The sequence below is a fragment of the Aspergillus sclerotioniger genome (genome assembly GCF_003184525.1).
Source record: "Aspergillus sclerotioniger CBS 115572 chromosome Unknown BO94scaffold_9, whole genome shotgun sequence".
Taxonomy (NCBI): Eukaryota; Fungi; Ascomycota; class Eurotiomycetes; order Eurotiales; family Aspergillaceae; genus Aspergillus; species Aspergillus sclerotioniger.
Window position 1 is genome coordinate 1036344 of NW_020290999.1, and position 18093 is coordinate 1054436.

Below are 18093 nucleotides of genomic sequence, written 5' to 3' on the forward strand. Positions count from 1 at the left end.
AACCTAGTAGCCAACGTGTCAATCGAATCTGCCAGTGATAGCATGCACAGCCCCACTGGAAAAACCAATGCCGCCCACTTAAACACAGTATTTGTTTGTGTAGGGGAAGGACTCGAGATAGGCAACCCCTATAAAAAAAATAGATACAAGTTACTCTGGTCTTCTGGATATTAAATTGCAGCCTAGTTATTTATGTAACTTTCCTCTTGATACAACCCCTATCCAGACCGAAGCTCGGAATCATTTCCTTCCACGATGTAACGGTGTGGACATCCACTGCTCTCAACCATGGAGAGTATCGCTGGATCAAATCCATAAAAATATCATTGGAGAGGAAATATGGTATGCTAACTCCATAATAACAAGATAAAAGAGCATCCACAATCCTAATCCCCAACATTATCACCACAGAGTAGCACACACCAAACTAGTGCCCCACATAGGTACCTACCCGCTGCGGGAAAAAAAACTTCAAAAAAGAAATCCCCCGAACCAGAATCGAACTGGTGACTTTCTGATCACAATATAATATTACAGTCAGACGCCATGAACCAACTAGACCATCGGGGGTTTGCATGTCGATCTGCTTTCTGGAATGATATATGACGTGCGCTTGGGGGCTGGAGCAACAGATCAGCCCGATGTATTGCTGAAGTGCCCAAGGGTGAATGGCGAGGGTTTTCCGTATGGAAAACTACCTTTATTCAGCTTTTATTGCCAAGATTGTTATGGGTATTATGATTATTGTACTATGTTCGAATATCGTCTCTTTAGGGGGACATTCTCGAGTCGTTGATGGCTACTAGCTAGACAGGTTGCGGCTGCGGCTGCGGCGGAATGTATATATGTAGGCGTCGACCCTCTCTAACATATCCCTCACGTACAATCGGTCGCCAAAATTCACAAATTGTGCAAATGACTCTACTTCTACAACTCATGCTAATCACAAAAGAACTAGCAAGAAAAGTCAGTCTGAACAGAATTATTATTTAATTCAGCCAGGCCGGCCCTCAAGGCTAATCAGACAAGAGTCGGCGCCGTCAACCAAGAATCATCCCACATCATTTCCAGCAGGGAACCCGCAAGGTCATTCCCACCCCAGGTGCCATTTGAAGACTCAGTACCGAAAGGCAGGTGATCAACGACCGGGTCCGCGACGAAACAATCAGGTGGACCCAGATCCGCGGTTCCAGGCCGGGATGTTACATCCTGGGTGGACGAGACATTCCCACTGCCTTCATGCAGCGATTGAGAGAGTGTCTTGCGAAGACAGTCAGCGTAAACGTGAGCAGTGCTGCTATATGACCCCATGGTCTCTAGACAATCGGTGCAGCTCTGCCAGGCATCGTGTAAGCGCTGTTTGGTGAAGTTGGGTTCTAGGGCGGAGGATGTTTGGGCGAGGATGAGAACGACCCCCGCAGTGAAGGTATCTAAAAAACGTTAATCAGTAGTGTGTGCGCGGTGGGGAATTGGCTAGGCTGCTCGAGACACGTACAGAAAATACTATACCACCAAACGCTGGCTAGTTCTGTTCTGGAGATTTCGTTCATTAGATGTGATAATTCGATTGCCGTTTCGACGCAATAGGTTGAACAGCTTAGACTGAAATCTAGCGAGATTTTGCTTTCTAGGGCTGTATGTTGCTCTCCGGTACTTGGATGGTCGAGAGTATTAGGCATGCGGCCTTCACGGCAGAAGTTGACTAAAGTTGGGCGCAGGAGTAGGGTTCGTAAGTGGAGGAATCTGGGGTATGGTCAGTAGGTGAAAGATATGCCGGGTTTGGTATTTACCGTGCTCGCAGTAGACTACTTTCGCGACGGAATTGGTCACTGGCTGATTGCTTATTCCATTGCAAGGCTGTCGGGATTTGTGACTTGAAGGCTAAGAGCTCTGCATCTAATTTCATAAGAGTCTGGGCGTGATAATTGTCTGTTTTGAGATAATCTAGTGGATAAGGAGGACTGGAGTTCTCCAAGGGCTCGTAAACTTCCAGTAAAATCTTTCTGAGGATTGTGTGTAACTGCAGGGTCTGTATGTAAAATTCGGCCCGAGAGACCCCGTGATTTCGTGGGAGCTGAGGGGAGTGTAGATATTCATCATCAAGAGCTTCTGGAAGGGGTACTGGAGAGCTGTAGGTCATAGGAGGACGACCGAGCATCATACTACTGGCTCTGGATTCACTGTCAGATAATGTTATCAGGAGTCGAACAAGTACGCACAAGTCAAACATGACGCAGCCATGCCAAACACGCCTCCTCATTTGGATTTCAGCAGATGATCGATTCCGATCTGCTTTCAATGAATGCATACCCACTCCCTGGGCGACCCTGCATGCCAGCCCGATAATGTTCCAGCATTTCGAGGGAGACTCGCCTCCCTGCAGATATGTTGCAGTTAGAAGAAGGGTTTGTACGAGGGCCAGATCACCCTTGTCCATAGTAACGATACTTAGGTATTTCTGGGAGCGTTGGAAGAATTCCTCAGATGTAGCTTCACGGGTTGCATGGTTCAGCTGGGAGAATTGACAGCCAAGAGCTAGGATGATATTCAAAGCGCAGAGAAATGTCGACGACTGCACACCGGGGTCGCTTAAGCCAAAGCCAATCCGAGTTAAAGACTCCACGTCTGTCACGGCCTTCGGCTCCCAGAGATTATGATAGGCACGAAGAAAGGAGGGTCTGTGGATGAATGGATAGAGGGTGTGAAATTTGTCAAAGTAACATTCCAACAAATAGTCTGCAATTTGGCGGGATGGCAGATCGTACGGATTGACAGCCGAATCAGACTTTTCTGCCATTCTTGGAGAGCTTGGAGTTGCAGCACTCGCCGGTTTGCTGGTTACGGAGACATTGATTTGTCTCAGCAATGATGCCACAGAGGAGTCACCGAAAAATTCATTCTGACTTTCGGACGGACTTATAGACCGATTCGGGGTGATTCCCATGGCTGTCAGGAGGTTTTTATTCTCGCGAGACTTTGACTGAAGATTTCCATGAGCCGTCAGATGATTACTAGGCGTATGGAGATGAATGTGTGTCTCATCGGCCACTGATGTAAGGCCCTGATTAAAACCAGTTTGGGCTTCTGTGCTACTTCCAATGTTGCTGAAAACGGAACCACCACCCCCTTTAGACATGGACTCTAGAGAAGCATTTGAATCTGCATTCAATATCCCAGGGAGGGGCGAACCATCTCGCACTTGTCGGATGTACCTATCAATGTGAGACATGTATAGTTCACCATAGGAGCAGGATTACCTGTTATCAAGACGCTTCCTTGGATGATCATTCGCATAGGAGCATGAGACATTTCGACGTTCACATGAACTACAACAAGGCTCAACCCCGTCGCAGCGGATCTTTCGCGCTCGACACAAATCACAGGCAAGCGCAATATTCTTTCGTTTACGGCTGGACTAAATGGTCGAACGTCAGCGCTAGGCAACCCGGAGTGGAGCAAAAACTGACATACCATTCTGCAGCAGAGTATCCCTCAATTGTATGGGTCAAGCCGAAGGGGGCAGATGGGATGTTAGACAACAATACCCAATGAGCCGTGGCGATGTTGGCTGGAATCGGGGCCGAGCCATCCGGGACCACATCACGTGACCTAATCATGGTCTCAAGTGGTGGCTTTACATCGGGGACTTGAGTTTTTTGATTGGTAATTTGGCTCCTGTATGAACTATTTACTGCCTCAGGCCGAGTATGTTTCTATATTGCTTCGTACTAACCAGCTTCATATGGTCGGAAGAACAGAAGCTGCAGAAAGGAGCAGAATGTGTATACAGTTCAGAACCCAACAGAAGGCTATAGCGGGAACGAAGTGCGCTGAATCCTTAGAACAGTTTGATTTCCTCTTGAAAGGGCCTTCAAGCCTTGAAATCGTCATGTTGAACACGTGGATCTATCAAGTTCCGTCTTGCCGGCCGCAGATGAGAACTTCCAACATAGTCATTCACTACTACTGCTTTCTCCAGCCGCATGGTTGCGGGTAGACCAAGCCATTTATTTAACGGTCTAGATCTTAGGTCTGGACGGCCTACTAACTACTGCTAGTTTGGCAATTACTTCTTATATTGGACCACATCCCAGAAACATAAAATGTAACAATTACAGGCAGATACACATTCCGAGCCTTGTCCCTCACTGTTCCGCCGGGTCCGGCGTCACGGAGCTGGTAAATTACACACTCCGGTATTGTGGGGCGACTTTCCGTATCGGGTTGTCTTGTTTTCTTCGCCTCCTCCAGGACACTACCAACTCAGCTGGCTAGGAGTCTTTCGGTTTCACCCTTTGGCATGTCTACTCCACACACTCCGAGACTGCAGAGCAGCACCTGTGCCGATGAGCCGAGAGACCACCTCTAAAGTCCTCAGCGATTCACTCAGATCCCACAGTATAAAGGCAAGCCGTATCCTGCGTTCAGAGGACCAAAAGACCCTCATCAATCCCTTACAATAGACACATCCTGAAGCCTTACCATGTCTGATCCTATCAAGACCGATGTATTTATCTGTGGTGGCGGACCTGTTGGTCTCCTCACAGCCTACTCTCTTGCCCTCCAGGGGGTAACCTCTGTGATTGTTGGTATGAGCACCCCCCCCCCTTTGCTCATCCAACCATCTAACAACATCTCCAGAGAAACACGACACCGCCCAACAGGCAATGTACGGCCGAGCCGGAACCCTCTACCCCCGCACTCTTGAGATGCTCGATCAGCTCCAGCTATTGGACGAGCTGAACCAGATCGGCTATATCGCTCGGAACAGCGTGACATATAAGAATGGTCAACTTATCACGTCCAGAGGATGGCATATCATGTACCAACGTATGCACGAGACTTTTATGGACTATATCCTCAACATTCGTCAGAAGTATTCGGAGGATGCCTTCCGGGCGGCATATGAGAAGTTGGGTGGTACGCCTTATATTGGCTGGCAGTTGGAGACATTCTCGGTAGATGAGTCCTGCGAGGATGATTATAAGGTGACGTCTACGATTAAGAACGTGAGCTCGGGAAAGACTTTAACTGTTAAGAGGTATTTCTCTAAGATTCGTCTCCAAAGAAGCGCTCTTGCTAACAGTACTAGTAAATTTATCGTGGGTGCGGATGGCGGCCACTCACTGGTGCGACGTCTCGCCAATATCGCCTCTGAAGGCGACCGCACCGAGTTCAAATGGGTGCGTATCGACGGGCATTTCCGAACGGACATGCCAGATGCTGATCTGGGATTCGCCTCTATCGAATCCGAGAGCCATGGCAACGTGCTCTGGGTGCAGATGGACCACGGAGTGAAGCGAATTGGATTCGCAATGACCGAGGAGATGCTTGCTAAGTACGGTGATAACCTGACCCTAGAGGATGCCAAAGCAGAGGCTGTGAAATCTATGGCACCCTTTACCCTTGAGTTTGACTCCATCACCTGGTGGACCCTCTACAGGTATGTAATCAATTCTTGCAACTGCGATCACCCCAATCAAAGCATCTAACACCCATCAGCATTGGCCAGCGAGTCGCAGAGACATTTGTCAAAGACGATCGCGTAATCCTAGCAGGCGACGCCTGTCACACGCACTCTTCCGGCGCCGCGCAAGGCATGAACACCGGTGTTCACGACTCAGTCAACCTATCTTGGAAGCTAGGTGGTGCCATCAAGGGCTGGTACAGCCCCGAGGTCCTCCGAACCTACGACACCGAGCGACGCCCCGCCGCACAGCATCTCATTCATCTCGACAAGACGTTTTCCGCCTCCATCTCCGGCAAAGTACCCGACTCGTATAAAGACCAGAACATCACAGCGGACGAGCTCTTTACCAAGACCTTCGACGATAACATCCAATTCAACATCGGATTGGGCATCCACTACGATGAAAACATCCTCAATAGACCATCTCTCGCAACAATGGTCACCGCTGGCTGGAGAGCCCCGGATGCTACAGTATATGCTCCGGGCTCAAAATTCCCTATTCGACTTTTCCAACTCACCAAGAACACGGGGGCCTGGTCTATTGTCATCCTGGCAGGCCATCCTGACAAAACCCGGAAGAATCTGACCCACGCGATACAGGAACTGCAAAAGCTCCAGGAAAGGCTTCCTTCCGAAATGCTGCGTTTTATCACAGTGGTCGCGCAGGCTGTGGGCGGGGGCGACCAGTGGTATCAGATTCCGAAAATCGGTCGACTCTATTATGATGCGGAGCGATCGGCTCATACTGCGTACACTGTATCAGACTCGACTGGTGCAGTGGCGATTGTTCGACCGGATGGGTTGTTGGGATATGCCACTCGCTTGGATGATTTGAGTCATGTGGAGGAGTATTTCAGCGGTTTTGTAGCTCCGGCCTATATGAAGGATTAATTAGTAATTGTGTTCCAACAGTCGAGAGGGGTGTTCACATTGATTTTTGCTTCTAAGATATGTATAGAAATGGGCCTGTTGTAGAGTTTCAGAGGGATGTGATCGAATAGATGTCTGCCTTTAACACTAGATTGATAGAATCTGATCAGTAGCGTTTCTGCTTGTATTCTTATTTCTTCCAAATCCTAGCCTTGTCCTGAAGGTCATGCATTGGGATATCTGTTCCAGCCTTGTAAATGTATACCATAGAGCTGTCATATGGTCCAAATACTCATATCCATAGTCAAGTCATATTCTATTAGCCCAATGGATTCGAAGTGTGTACTCATATACATATGACATCTTCAACCCGGTCCGAGGCTTACGTACGAAATGGCATTTCCGCTCAAAAAAGCTGCCTTCAATCTAAAACATCTCAACATACCCTTATATACTTGCCCTACCAGCAATGCAATTTAACGCGCCGAGGGTCTTCCAAACCAATGAACGAAGAGGCATGTTTCCAATCAACCACGAAGATATAACATGTCTATAAGACCTCTATATAATACAATCTAACTACCAGAATAGAAAGCGTACCAATATCCTCTACCCTTCAACACCTCACCAACCATTCGCCTCAACCCCACCACCCTAAATCCCCGAATCATCCTCCACAATATCATCAGCAACAGCATATCTATCCCACGCAGCACAATTCCTCTCCAACACATCAACATCAACCATCGGCTTCAGCTGATCAATACTCTCAACGAACTGCATCGCAAAACCCTCCGATTGATGCCATCCGATATGACAATGCAAGAGCCACGCTCCGGGGTTATCGGTCTTGAATGCAATGACTAAATATCCGAGGGCTGGAAGCATGGCCGTATCGCGACGGGGTGGGTTATACGTGTTCAAAGTGGTGTTTGTCGTGTAACTTCCCTTGCCTTGGGCAAGGATGGCGAAGTCGTGGCCCTGAGCCATTCATCATTGTTAGAAAAGATGTCTGTGGGTATAGAGTTGCTGGAAGGGAAATACTCACGTGAAGATGAATTGGATGAGGAACATTAATAGCCATTTCAATGTCCACAATCACCCACTGGCCATTACCTTCAACCTGGACTACATGGGAGGAGTTACTCCAGGATGTGTTCCCATTCGCGATCTGCAGCAGGGTTGGATTGTTCCAGTCTGCTTTGAATGTAGTGGGCCCCATGTACCATTTGTACAAGCCGGCCGTGTTCTCGATGACATTCACATCGTTGTGGCTGGTATAGCCGACACCGGAGGCGTCGATGGCAACCATTGGAATCAAGCTCGTCAAGGGCTCATCGTAACAGCTGTCTGTGTATCCGAAGGGGGTTGTAGTGGGGGTTGCGATTTCGTTTCCTGGGTTTGCGTAGTGGAAAATTCCCCTGATGTCGGTATTTTCGATCTCCATGCAGGCCTCTTGGGGGATGGCACGCATCCAGAAATCCGAGCCGATGGCGTCTTGGTTTGCTGTGACGATTACATCGTAGCGTTGTCCTGGACGAGGCTCGGTTATTCTACATAAGGGGTGGGAATGTGGGATGGGTGTAACTCACCAACACCAATGTTCAAGGATGTAGTGTTGTAGGGCTCGATGGGAACAAAGTCCGCGGCGATAACGGTCAGGGTATGGTTATCGATCATGAATCGGAAAAGGTTACTCATTCCACCATTGAGTAGACGAAGTCGGTAAGATTGACCAGCCGTCACATTCATGGTGAAGCGAGAGCCAACGGTCTCGTTGTTCTGCTTGACCCAAATATTAGTGCCGTTGATCAAGCCCGTTGCTAAGGTGGGCTCTCCGTCGGTCTCGGCAGTGGAATACAGCTGATCGGATGTGCGGTGCGACCAGTCGCTGAGGTAAAGGATACTGGCGTCGATGTCGTAATTGGAACTGGCAGGACCATTGATGACAATTCCACCGTAGATGCCCTCCCAGGCCTGGAGTGCAAAATGCGAGTGGTAGTAGGTGGTACCGTACTGTGTGGCGCGCCATTCATAGGTGACGGACCCCCCTGGGGGTGTTGGGCACTGGGAAATGGAGTTCGTGCCGTCCTGAGGGTTAGTGTGGTTTTGTCGAACACCATGCCAGTGGATGCTGGTTCCGTTGTTTTCTAGGCCATTGTATACGTGGACGCGTACCCAGTCTCCCCAGTCTGCATAGAGAGTAGGGCCCGGGGAGGTTCCGTTGATGGTCAAGACATTGCGAGGGATACCATCAGGGGCGGCGGTGGTGTTTCCCAGCTCTAGCCAGTACTCGCGGATTACTCCGGTGTTTGGGGCTTCGGTGTAGTAGTCACTGTGAATATCAAAGTCGCACCATTGGTCGCGGGTTTGTGGTGTGTTTCCGGCGCAGGGATTGGAAGGGGGGGAGATGCCATGAACACCGGTAGCAGCGATCAAGCTCGCGGTTAGGAAAGAATGAAAGTACATAGAGAAATCAGAGCGAATGAATGTTGTGATGGTGAGAAAAGGAATGTGGATGAGTCGATAGGTTAATTAGGATGCCACGTTGAGTATTTATATGCCATTGCCATGGTCAACCTCCTCTTTGTGGCCGCGATATGAAACTGATACATCGAGGCATTGTCTTCCGCTATTGTGTGCCGTGATCGGCTGCAAAGAGGATCTTCTTCCATAGGAAGTGGGCCTCTTGCTCACCAATTTCCTCCAAATTAAGGATGATGCTGTCGAGAAATATACTCTGTCATTATTGAGCGATTGCTCGTACAGCCGGGAGTTATCGGCTTAGGGCTACGTATGCTGGGCCACGCAGATCTATGCCTTAGCTGGCCATGTTAAGTCCGAGACCCACAATCCGTCAAATTCAGTACAGAGAATGGAGTACCACTACAGTAAATTATGCCACATCTAGTGGCCGTTGTATACAAGATAAGCGTCTGAGAAGCTTCGTTCATCCAGAATATTTCCAAGATATATCTCGTATAGGTCTTGCTGCCTTGGGCTTCTTTGATAAGATTACTTGTACTCCGTAGATTAGATTAGGTTCATGTGGGGAATCGGCAATCGGTACATACCTTGGAGCTAATCCCCAATTGGGGGGAGTTTGCGAAGAGAGCTCGGAGAACCCACTGGACCCTGTCGGGCATTCATCGGGAAGCCCAATTACGAATTGTGGAGTATCTTACGTATTCCAAGCGAAGGATTCGATGTTCGAGGCTAATCTGAAAACTGGGTGACTTTGCGAGTATCGCTCGGAGATTCACTCAGGACTTTCCAGGGAGGGGCCGAGAGATAGTTGGGTCGTTTAACTACTGAGTGGGTTCGTGTGGGGTTACAATGAAGCGCAGGTCTCCAGGATACGGAACGTCGTGGCATCCGGGACACACCATGCTTTGGACTCACCAGATGTTAAGTTTTTTCTTATTTACGGTATCAATAACCTATCAGGACTGCACTTCACAACCTTCTTTTCACCCAAGTCAATTGTACCATTTGTTGGTCTACCATGCATCTGGTCCGAGTTCTGGCGACAGCAGCTGCCCTGGCTACAGCCTACGCCACAACACTGGAAGACGTGTGCACGGTTTCATTTGCCCAACGTTCCTTACCGCCAGACAGCGTTTACCCTGGCATCTCAATTGACACGTCCTCGGTGACCGCTGTTGCTGCCTACAATGTGTCCAGTACCAATCAAGTCTACTTCCCAGACGCCACATTCGACTACTGCAATGTGACCTTTGCCTACTCCCATTTAGGTCGCAGTGACCGGGTCATTGTCAGCTATTAGATGCCCGCTCCGACTAAATTCGCTAACCGCTATCTGTCCACGGGTGGCAGCGGCTATGACATTACGGTTGGAAGCGCTTCTCTTCCTGGAGGAGTCATGTACGGTGCGGTGGCGGGTACAACTGATGGAGGATTCGGCGGATTTGAGAATGGCTCTGATGACGTTTGGCTCCTCGCCAATGGGACGCTGAATTACGACACTATGTTCATGTTCGGTTACCAGGCTATCCATGAGCTCACTGTCCTTGGAAAGGAGCTGACCAAGCGGTTCTACAACACCTCCTCCATCTACTCTTACTACCAAGGTTGCTCCGAGGGCGGCCGGGACGGATGGAGTCAGATTCAGCGATTCGCTGAGGACTTTGATGGCGCAGTGACTGGCGCTCCGGGCTTCCGATTCACCTTCCAACAAATGCAGCACCTGCGGTCTCCCGTCGTTGAACAAACATTGAACTACTACCCACCCCCATGCGAGCTGGAGAAGATCGTCAACGAGACAATCAAAGCATGTGACGCACTGGACGGCAAGCAGGATGGGGTGGTCTCGCGAACGGATCTTTGCAAGCTATATTTCGACGCCAACAGCACCATCGGCCAACATTATAGCTGCGGGGCGTCTTCATTGACAACCTATAAGCGATCCGAAACCTATCAGCTCCCCGCCCAGAACGGCACCGTCTCCGCCAAGGGCGTGGCAGTCGCGAAGGAAATCCTGCGGAGAATGCACGATCTGAGCGGCAACCAGGTATACGTGCCCTATCAGCCCAGTGCCGCGTTCTCCGATGCAGAAACTCACTACGACTACGACACGGACTCCTGGACTCTCGATATCACCGAATCCAATAGCGAATGGGTGGAAAAATACATCAACGAGCTCAACGGCACCGAAATGCCGACTCTGCGCAATGTCACATATGATGACTTGAAAGAGTGGATCCGTGTTGGCTGGCAAAAGTATGGGGATGTTCTTCAGTCCACGTACCCGGATTTGACGCCCTTTCATCAAGCCGGTGGTAAGGTGCTTCACTACCACGGAGAATCTGATTACACTGTTCCGACTGCATCGTCCGTGCGTTATTATGAGTCGGTCCGTCGTACCATGTACCCGGACATGTCTTTGAATTCGAGCTACGCTGCGCTGGGTGATTGGTATCGCTTGTTCCTGGTTCCCGGCGCGGCTCACTGTGGTCCGGATGCTTCTCAGCCAAACGGACCGTGGCCGCAGAATACGCTGGAAACGATGATTCAATGGGTTGAAGAGGGCGTTTTTCCTGAGATGCTGAATGCAACTGTTCTCCAGGGGGTGCATGAGGGTGAGGAACAGAAGATTTGTGCTTGGCCACTTCGACCTCTGTGGACTAATAATGGGACTACGATGGAGTGTGTGACTGACCCTGGGGATAGGAAGACTTGGCTGTATGATTTGAATGCATTCAAGATGCCAGTCTACTAGCTTGGCTCGCAGTTGCATTGACTCAACAATTTGACAAGCAATCCCCATATCTTCTCGTTGGTGTACCAGAGTATACTGTCTAGTCTTTCCCTTCTTCTTCCCCGGCCACAGCCAGTATACGTGATCTTATTGTCGATGTTGTCTCTTCCTGTACAATAAGTTACTTTACTATGGAGAATTATATAGATCACATTACATCAACCATGCTAACCTTCGTATGTGGACAAAATACCGGAATCAACAGACTAGAGGGCCACAGTTATTGACTTAGTTCAAGAACATAACAGAACTCTTATTTTTCTTTCATACATTACGTTCCTATCTGAGAAGTCTCTTATCGTCATCCTGTTCTCATGCACCTAGGAGTAGCTGGGTCCACAACGCTTGTAGGAATGCGTAACGCCATACTATTGCTTACAGAAACCTCATGACTGACAGGATGGGGAAAACTGTCTATAGGATGAGTTGAATACGAAATTTACCCCATAATTTCCCCATAGGGAAGTCTCGCCCGAGTATGTTGTGGGGTGGTCATGTCTATCGTGTGTATCGCGAATCTACAAGGACGACTGTGGAATTACTCAGTCAGATCTGAAGAAGAATTAACTTCTGGGTGCACTGATGAACGGACATTCTGTAATATTGTTTTCCTTAATGGGGTACATCATTCCACTCCACATAATCCAGAGAGATCTCAGATTAGTACTTACAAAGACCGGAGGTTCTATAGCTAAAAGCCGACGGCCAGGGTGGGCATCCGGTATCGTGGGGCAGCAATGCGGGGAAGGCCGTACACAAGTGGAGCCCTAGGAATGGCCTCCCCGGACCACAGACCAGGATGGTGCCACTTTTTGAATCTGCTTCAGTGCATTCTTCCCCGTCTACAGAGAAGGGTAAGTGACGTGGCACCTACACACCGTGAACAATTGAGGAATGGCCTGTGCGCTAACAGAATAAATAAACCATCATCCCGCAGATGGAGATGGCATTGCAGACCCATCTTCCACTTGATCTAATCAATCTAAACCTGCATCATGCTCTCCCACGCAACCATTATAGCTGCTCTAACAACATCCCTTATCATCCGAGCTGCAGCTACCATCAACTACAATAGCAAGTCATCACACACCCACCACTTCCCTTCCCCCCCCTCTAACAACCCACCAGCCCTCCCCTCAACCGGCACAATCCTCAACCTCCCCCTCGCCATCCCCCCACCAACCACACCCACACCGTCCAACCCAACGAAACCATCCACACCATCGCACGCAAATACAACATCGGCGCCTGCGACCTCGCGCGCTTCAACATCCTCTCCGACCCCAACTACCTCTACACCAACGAACCCCTCCGCATCCCCACCCACTCCACCTTCCCATCCGACACCACCTGCTTCACGCCCAACAACACCCTAACCACAAACACCTGCATCCCCGGCGGTCCCCACGTCTACACGATTCTCCCCGGCGACACGATCCAGAAAATCGCCAACGAACGGTACAATATCACCCCGGAATCGATCCTCAATCAGACGGCTCAAACGGGGTATATTGCTGCCTTGGACCCGGGGATATATGATGTGTTGGAGGCGGGGGAGACGGTGAAGATCCCCGTGTGTGAGGATACGGTTTGTGAGATGGGGCAGTTTACGTTTACGTATGGAACGGTGCAGGATTTTGCGGGGACGTATGGGGTTACTGTGGGACAGATTATGGCGTTGAATTTGGGGTATAATCATACGGAGGAGGTGGCGCCGTTGGGGGTGGTTTTTGATTGTCGGGTTGTGGGGTAGGGTAGGGTGGTTGTAGGGGTTGATTGTGTTGGTATGGTTTGGGGTGTTTGGTGATTAGTGGAGAGGGATTTATAAGGTTGCACAAGTTGCTAGTATTGTGAAATGAGTCTATGTGGTTAATGTCTGATCTACTGGCTACTCCTAGGTGTCCTAGGTACATATCCCTTCGCTGGAGTACACAGATCAACAGGTTCCATCGGGTGCATCGGTTCCGGGGTCCGAAACTCCGGAGAAAGTCGGAGCATGTCGGGTTGTAAGAATTGTTCAAAGTCAAGGCCTTGCAGGGTCGGCACGTCGGCCATCACTCCCTCCACCCAGGATATCTCGTTGAGTCCTGATGGCGGCTCGGGGACTGATAGCGGGCGGTCCCTCAACACCCTGGTTAATAGTCTGGTATCTGCGATTCGGCGTTTCTCGTAGAGATTGATGAATAGATATGCTGTGCTGTATGCTTCTCGCATTGTGTCGGTATCGTAGGTCGAGGCGACTAATTTCAATGTCTGCATGGCGTCGGGTAGCAACTCCAGGGCGGCACTCGTGTCCATCTCGAGAAGGATACTGATCATGTGGAACGGCACGTTGGCTACATGCTGCCATGGAGAATGGTTGGTTGCCATGTCGCGTGCGGCGGCTAGGCTTCGTTTGAGGAGGTCAATGACTCGCTTCATTGTGGTGGGGGTGGTTGTGACATTCGTCAAGCGAAGGCGTCGGAGGAGGCAGAAAGTTAGGTTGCATTGAGCCAGCAGGGATGGTGGTATTGTATGAGTGCGGTCCAATGTTTGCAGTAGCAATTGTTCGATTTCCTGGTCGTGGCGCTGATTCTCCGGCCCCAGACTAGCGGTAAGTGGCAAGAGACCGAGAAGTTCCACCGTGAAGTCACCTGGTCTTGGGGTGGGCAGTCCGAGTGTGTCAGTGGATAAGCTGACCCTTGAGAGCCCCAGGTCGTAGGAGATCCAAATGTTGAGGTGTTGGGCTACGCCTATCAGCCTCCTGCGGATATCGAGATCGCGTTCATCCGACGAGACCTGGTGGAGCTTGGAGGCTTCGATCAGATGCATCAAGGTGGAACTTGCAACCCAAGCCGGGTATGGAGGAGCTGCCATACGCAGATAGACCACTCGCAGAGTCCACACAGTGAGAAGGTCTAAAGATGGGGGCGCACTGCCGAGATGGGTGTCAGAGATGTGGCGAGCCAGTTCCACCAGACTGCTTTCAACCCTGTCCATTTCTGTGTCGGAAAAGAGGGCCCCCAACGCAGCCACGCCCGCGAGCACGCCATCATACGTACTCTCTTCTGCAAACGGCTGCCAGCGAGCATCCATACGCCGAAAGAACTGCACCGAATCGATGAAGCCATAGCAGGGGTCGATCTTGGCAAAGTAGCGGCGTCCTAGAGTTTGCAAGGTAGTTGCCGAGCAAATATCGTCAATGGGCTTGTCGGCGGAGGCTCCAGGAGCGAGCGACTTGCGTTTCCCCACATTCCAGCCGAAGAGATTCAACTTGGGAGCGTTGACGGGGTCGACTTTGAGGGCGACTTTTCTCACAAATGCAGCCCCCGAGTTGGCTTCAAGGGACTCAGCGACACGGGCAGCTGCAGCGGGACTGTCGTCTGGAACGGGAACAGGGTCGGAGTCGGGGTGACTAGGGGTGGAAGGGCGAGGTCTCGTGTGTCGCGAGTAGTGACAGTCATAACCCCAGCTGGTGCAGGTCGAGCAAGGCGACTGACCATCGCATTTTCTCTTGCGCTCCCGACATGGCCCACAGGCGGTCCGAGTGCGTTTGCGCTTCAAAAATGCTTCCTCAGAGGCCATGGTGGATGGTGAATGCTGGATGGATGAAGAAAGTTGGGAGGTGAAAAGAAAGATGCGGGCACGGTCGGGATGGGGCTCGGCAAGTGGACCGACCCGGTTTTCTTATGGATTCGTCGTATACGTGGATCAGGTGGGTTGCAGAGCAGCCTGGTTGGTTCAGGAAAGCCCTGGCTCCATTATGATGGCTCATGTGTGATACACCTCGAGACAGAATGAGATAGGGTGGATATGTGGCGTAGTCACAGCCACGGGGAGTCCGGATACCGGCTGATTCGGGAGTGGCGGGTATGACCACCGGGTGTTACACCTGGACCAGTGTTAGGGCAGTGAAGGATGGTAAAGCTGAAGCTACTCCGTACCGGAAGCAAGGTACCTGGGGTTAGCTAGACAATTAAGATCTGACAGGAGCAAAGGGGAACACCCACTGTTCACAGTCCAGCAGTAGCACATCCACAGATCAAATCCTGCCTTAGGGTTTCTCTCACATAGCCCTGTCGAGTACACACACTAGATCTCCGGGCTTGGGGCCTTCCCCAGGTTCTGCTTAGGTGCCAGGCTTGAACTAAGGTGCAGTGAGATATTCTAGAAATTCTCTCCAGGCATCGAGGGGTCCCGCAATAACCGCTGCGGTGACTCATCGGCGTTGCCCTCGCAACCGCGGCCCGTACAATCGGAACAACAATGGAATCGGAATCATAATCGCCGCCAAGCAACCCAGCAGCGTCCCCGCCCATTGCACCCCCAGATTTGCAAACATTTGCTTCGCAAAAAGGGGAAATCCCGCAGCCACACTCGACCGGAGGATGATGTTTGCGGCCACAGTTGATGCCGCCCTGCGCAGTTAGCCTAGATACCCAATCACACCGACACACCCCGGAAATCGAACACCTACAAAGGAAGATAGGAATCAACCAGATAGTTGAAGCACGGCAGGAAGATGCACAAAATCCCAAAGCCGATCAGGACGACTGCAGCAGTCGGTGCGAGCCAGTGGATGCTGGGCGTAAACCCAGTCCAGCTGAACCTGATACGGCGTGAGTAAGCGTTGTGAGGAATAAAATAGTCACTCACCAGAAGATCCCGGCCGTGAAGACAGGAGCTCCTACAATGGCAGGCGTCAGACGCCATTCAGGAATGGGAATATTATCGTTGGCAGCCAGCTTCTTCACATAAACCGAATGCTGAGACAGGATGAAGCCGCATGCCAGCAGCTGGCCAATTATCAGCCCACAAAAGGTAAGACCGCCGACTCCGGGACTCATCCCATAGACTGATTCAAAGACGTACGGGTAGGCCTCAAGCAGGGCATAGACCAGCCCGTAAATAAAAGACATATAGACTGAAATGACCAGGATTATGGGCTCGGTCACTAGCATCCTCAGCGGACGAGTAAAGTTCTTCTGAACCAGCTCTTGCAAGTCCACTTCAACCTCCTCCTGTTTGGCATGGATGCCCCAATTTGAGGTCTGCCGCCGTAGGGCTGCCGCTTTGGAGACTAGGATGCACGGGGCATAGGTCTCCTTCAGGAAGAGCACAAACATAGCTGCACATGCAAAGCCCATAAATGCTGGGATATACAAGGTCCATCGCCATCCAAGAGAGCTGGAGGCGAGAAAGCCCCCGACAAACGGACCGCTGAACGGCCCAACGAACACTGTTAACGAATACACGGCAATGGCAGCACCGCGGTGCATGTTGTTATAAATGTCCGACAGCACGGCGGGAACCACTGAGAGCTGGCTGGCCCCAAACATCCCGGCAAAGAAGCGACAAATAATAACCGTCTGGATATCTTTGGCAACTGCCGAAGCGATGCTAAACAGGCCCACGCCGACAATCCCCATAGTCAATGGCCATCGTCTACCAATTAACTCCGAGGCAGGTGCCCAAATCAACGGCCCCGATGCAAACCCCAGCACGTAGAGTGTCGTACCGAGCATTCCAACCTCGGAGCTCACCCCAAACGCCTTGGCTGCTCCTCCGGCTCCTGGGGCAAAGACCGCGCTGGCGAACGATGCGGTAAACGTGCCGAAGCATACCATGATGGATACATATAGCCTGGGGGAAGTCAAAGTCAGGAGTGATATAACGATACATGAGGTGGGCATACTTGATGGAAATAGCCCAGCTGAAGGGATGTTCTGGGTCGTCTGGACCGTCAAACCCGACGACATAATCCTCTCGGTTCGGAAGAAGGGGAGGAAAGACCTTCCCCTTGCCCATAGATAAAAGTCGACCGGGGTTCTTTTCAACATCTCCCTAGAAAGACATGGAATCAGCCTGGATCATGATACTTGTCATGGATAATAGTGCACCTTGATCTGGGAGCCTTCGCTGCTGGTGTCACTGCTCTGCGGGTGATTCATGTTGGATGTTGATTCCCAACATTTCAGAGACCAGGGGAAATATTAGCGTCGTTAAAAATATTCTTTGTTTTATTGACCTGGTACTGAGTACAAGAATTCATCGAATCTGCAGTAGCATGGTATAAATTCATGGCGAACCCACACTCCACGGAATTTGCGGGTATTACGGGCCAGGGCAAGGGGGGTTCGCAGACGGGAGACCTTGCCGTTCCGCAATAGCCACTGTGGTCTGTGGGTCAACATCCACTTTGAGAATTCACTGATGGGACATATTTCACTGCTAGCAGTATACAATTGGTGGAACCTCTCGTCTACACGTTAATTTTAGTCATAGAATCCACCTTCAGGAGTACGGAGGGTGGTCTGGTCACCCCCATCCATCAAACGGAGATGCTTTGACATACATACAACGTGTTCTCCTCCTTAGACAGTCTCAGATTTCAGGTCCTTACGGAAGCAATAATCTCCCTATAGGGCGATCGCCAGCACCCCGGGCTGACCCGCCGAAGTGACCCGCCGACAGCAACCGAGGTCGAACGTCACCA

General features: G+C 50.7%; 6 protein-coding genes and 1 non-coding gene across 7 annotated transcripts; 3 read left to right on the forward strand and 4 right to left on the reverse strand.

Annotated features, from left to right (window-relative positions):
* Nucleotides 1-483: 483 nt before the first annotated feature.
* Nucleotides 484-570, reverse strand: BO94DRAFT_t125. The gene has a single exon. It is a non-coding gene; the product is annotated as a tRNA-Tyr (tRNA).
* A 351-nt stretch (nucleotides 571-921) lies between these two features.
* On the reverse strand, nucleotides 922-3136 carry BO94DRAFT_513932 (fungal specific transcription factor domain-containing protein; the record flags this gene model as incomplete). Its single annotated transcript, XM_025609863.1, has 4 exons — nucleotides 922-1430; nucleotides 1496-1743; nucleotides 1791-2171; nucleotides 2220-3136. The coding sequence occupies 4 exons, from the start codon at nucleotides 3134-3136 to the stop codon at nucleotides 1021-1023; spliced, it is 1956 nt and encodes a 651-aa protein (XP_025469357.1). The 3' UTR covers nucleotides 922-1020.
* Nucleotides 3137-4312: 1176 nt separating this feature from the next.
* Nucleotides 4313-6453, forward strand: BO94DRAFT_513934 (pentachlorophenol 4-monooxygenase). The gene is made up of 4 exons (XM_025609864.1): nucleotides 4313-4589; nucleotides 4642-5041; nucleotides 5093-5443; nucleotides 5503-6453. Exons 1-4 carry the CDS (start codon nucleotides 4484-4486, stop codon nucleotides 6359-6361), a joined length of 1716 nt encoding a protein of 571 aa, XP_025469358.1. The 5' UTR covers nucleotides 4313-4483; the 3' UTR covers nucleotides 6362-6453.
* Nucleotides 6454-6994: 541 nt separating this feature from the next.
* On the reverse strand, nucleotides 6995-8809 carry BO94DRAFT_555440 (extracellular dihydrogeodin oxidase/laccase; the record flags this gene model as incomplete). The annotated part of the gene is made up of 3 exons (XM_025613796.1): nucleotides 6995-7321; nucleotides 7389-7873; nucleotides 7933-8809. The coding sequence occupies 3 exons, from the start codon at nucleotides 8807-8809 to the stop codon at nucleotides 6995-6997; spliced, it is 1689 nt and encodes a 562-aa protein (XP_025469359.1).
* Nucleotides 8810-9845: 1036 nt separating this feature from the next.
* BO94DRAFT_584240 (tannase and feruloyl esterase) lies at nucleotides 9846-11579 on the forward strand (the record flags this gene model as incomplete). The annotated part of the gene is made up of 2 exons (XM_025615611.1): nucleotides 9846-10070; nucleotides 10128-11579. 2 exons carry the CDS (start codon nucleotides 9846-9848, stop codon nucleotides 11577-11579), a joined length of 1677 nt encoding a protein of 558 aa, XP_025469360.1.
* A 962-nt stretch (nucleotides 11580-12541) lies between these two features.
* BO94DRAFT_618553 (uncharacterized protein) lies at nucleotides 12542-12994 on the forward strand (the record flags this gene model as incomplete). The annotated part of the gene is made up of 1 exon (XM_025616850.1): nucleotides 12542-12994. Exon 1 carries the CDS (start codon nucleotides 12614-12616, stop codon nucleotides 12992-12994), a length of 381 nt encoding a protein of 126 aa, XP_025469361.1. The 5' UTR covers nucleotides 12542-12613.
* A 294-nt stretch (nucleotides 12995-13288) lies between these two features.
* BO94DRAFT_564939 (MFS transporter/fungal specific transcription factor domain-containing protein) lies at nucleotides 13289-17608 on the reverse strand (the record flags this gene model as incomplete). The annotated part of the gene is made up of 8 exons (XM_025614462.1): nucleotides 17498-17608; nucleotides 17293-17441; nucleotides 16254-17240; nucleotides 16075-16206; nucleotides 15839-16015; nucleotides 13749-15069; nucleotides 13597-13715; nucleotides 13289-13460 (listed from the first exon to the last, which is right to left on the reverse strand). Exons 1-8 carry the CDS (start codon nucleotides 17546-17548, stop codon nucleotides 13289-13291), a joined length of 3108 nt encoding a protein of 1035 aa, XP_025469362.1. The 5' UTR covers nucleotides 17549-17608.
* Between the last annotated feature and the right edge of the window lie 485 nt (nucleotides 17609-18093).

Excerpts from the sequence above, each read along its gene's own strand:
- BO94DRAFT_513934 (XM_025609864.1), top strand. The coding sequence starts at position 4,484 with ATGTCTGATCCTATCAAGACCGATGTATTTATCTGTGGTGGCGGACCT. Across the intron at positions 4,590-4,641 it reads GGTAACCTCTGTGATTGTTG|AGAAACACGACACCGCCCAA; the intron begins GTATGAGCACCC and ends CAACATCTCCAG. Across the intron at positions 5,042-5,092 it reads AAGACTTTAACTGTTAAGAG|TAAATTTATCGTGGGTGCGG; the intron begins GTATTTCTCTAA and ends TAACAGTACTAG.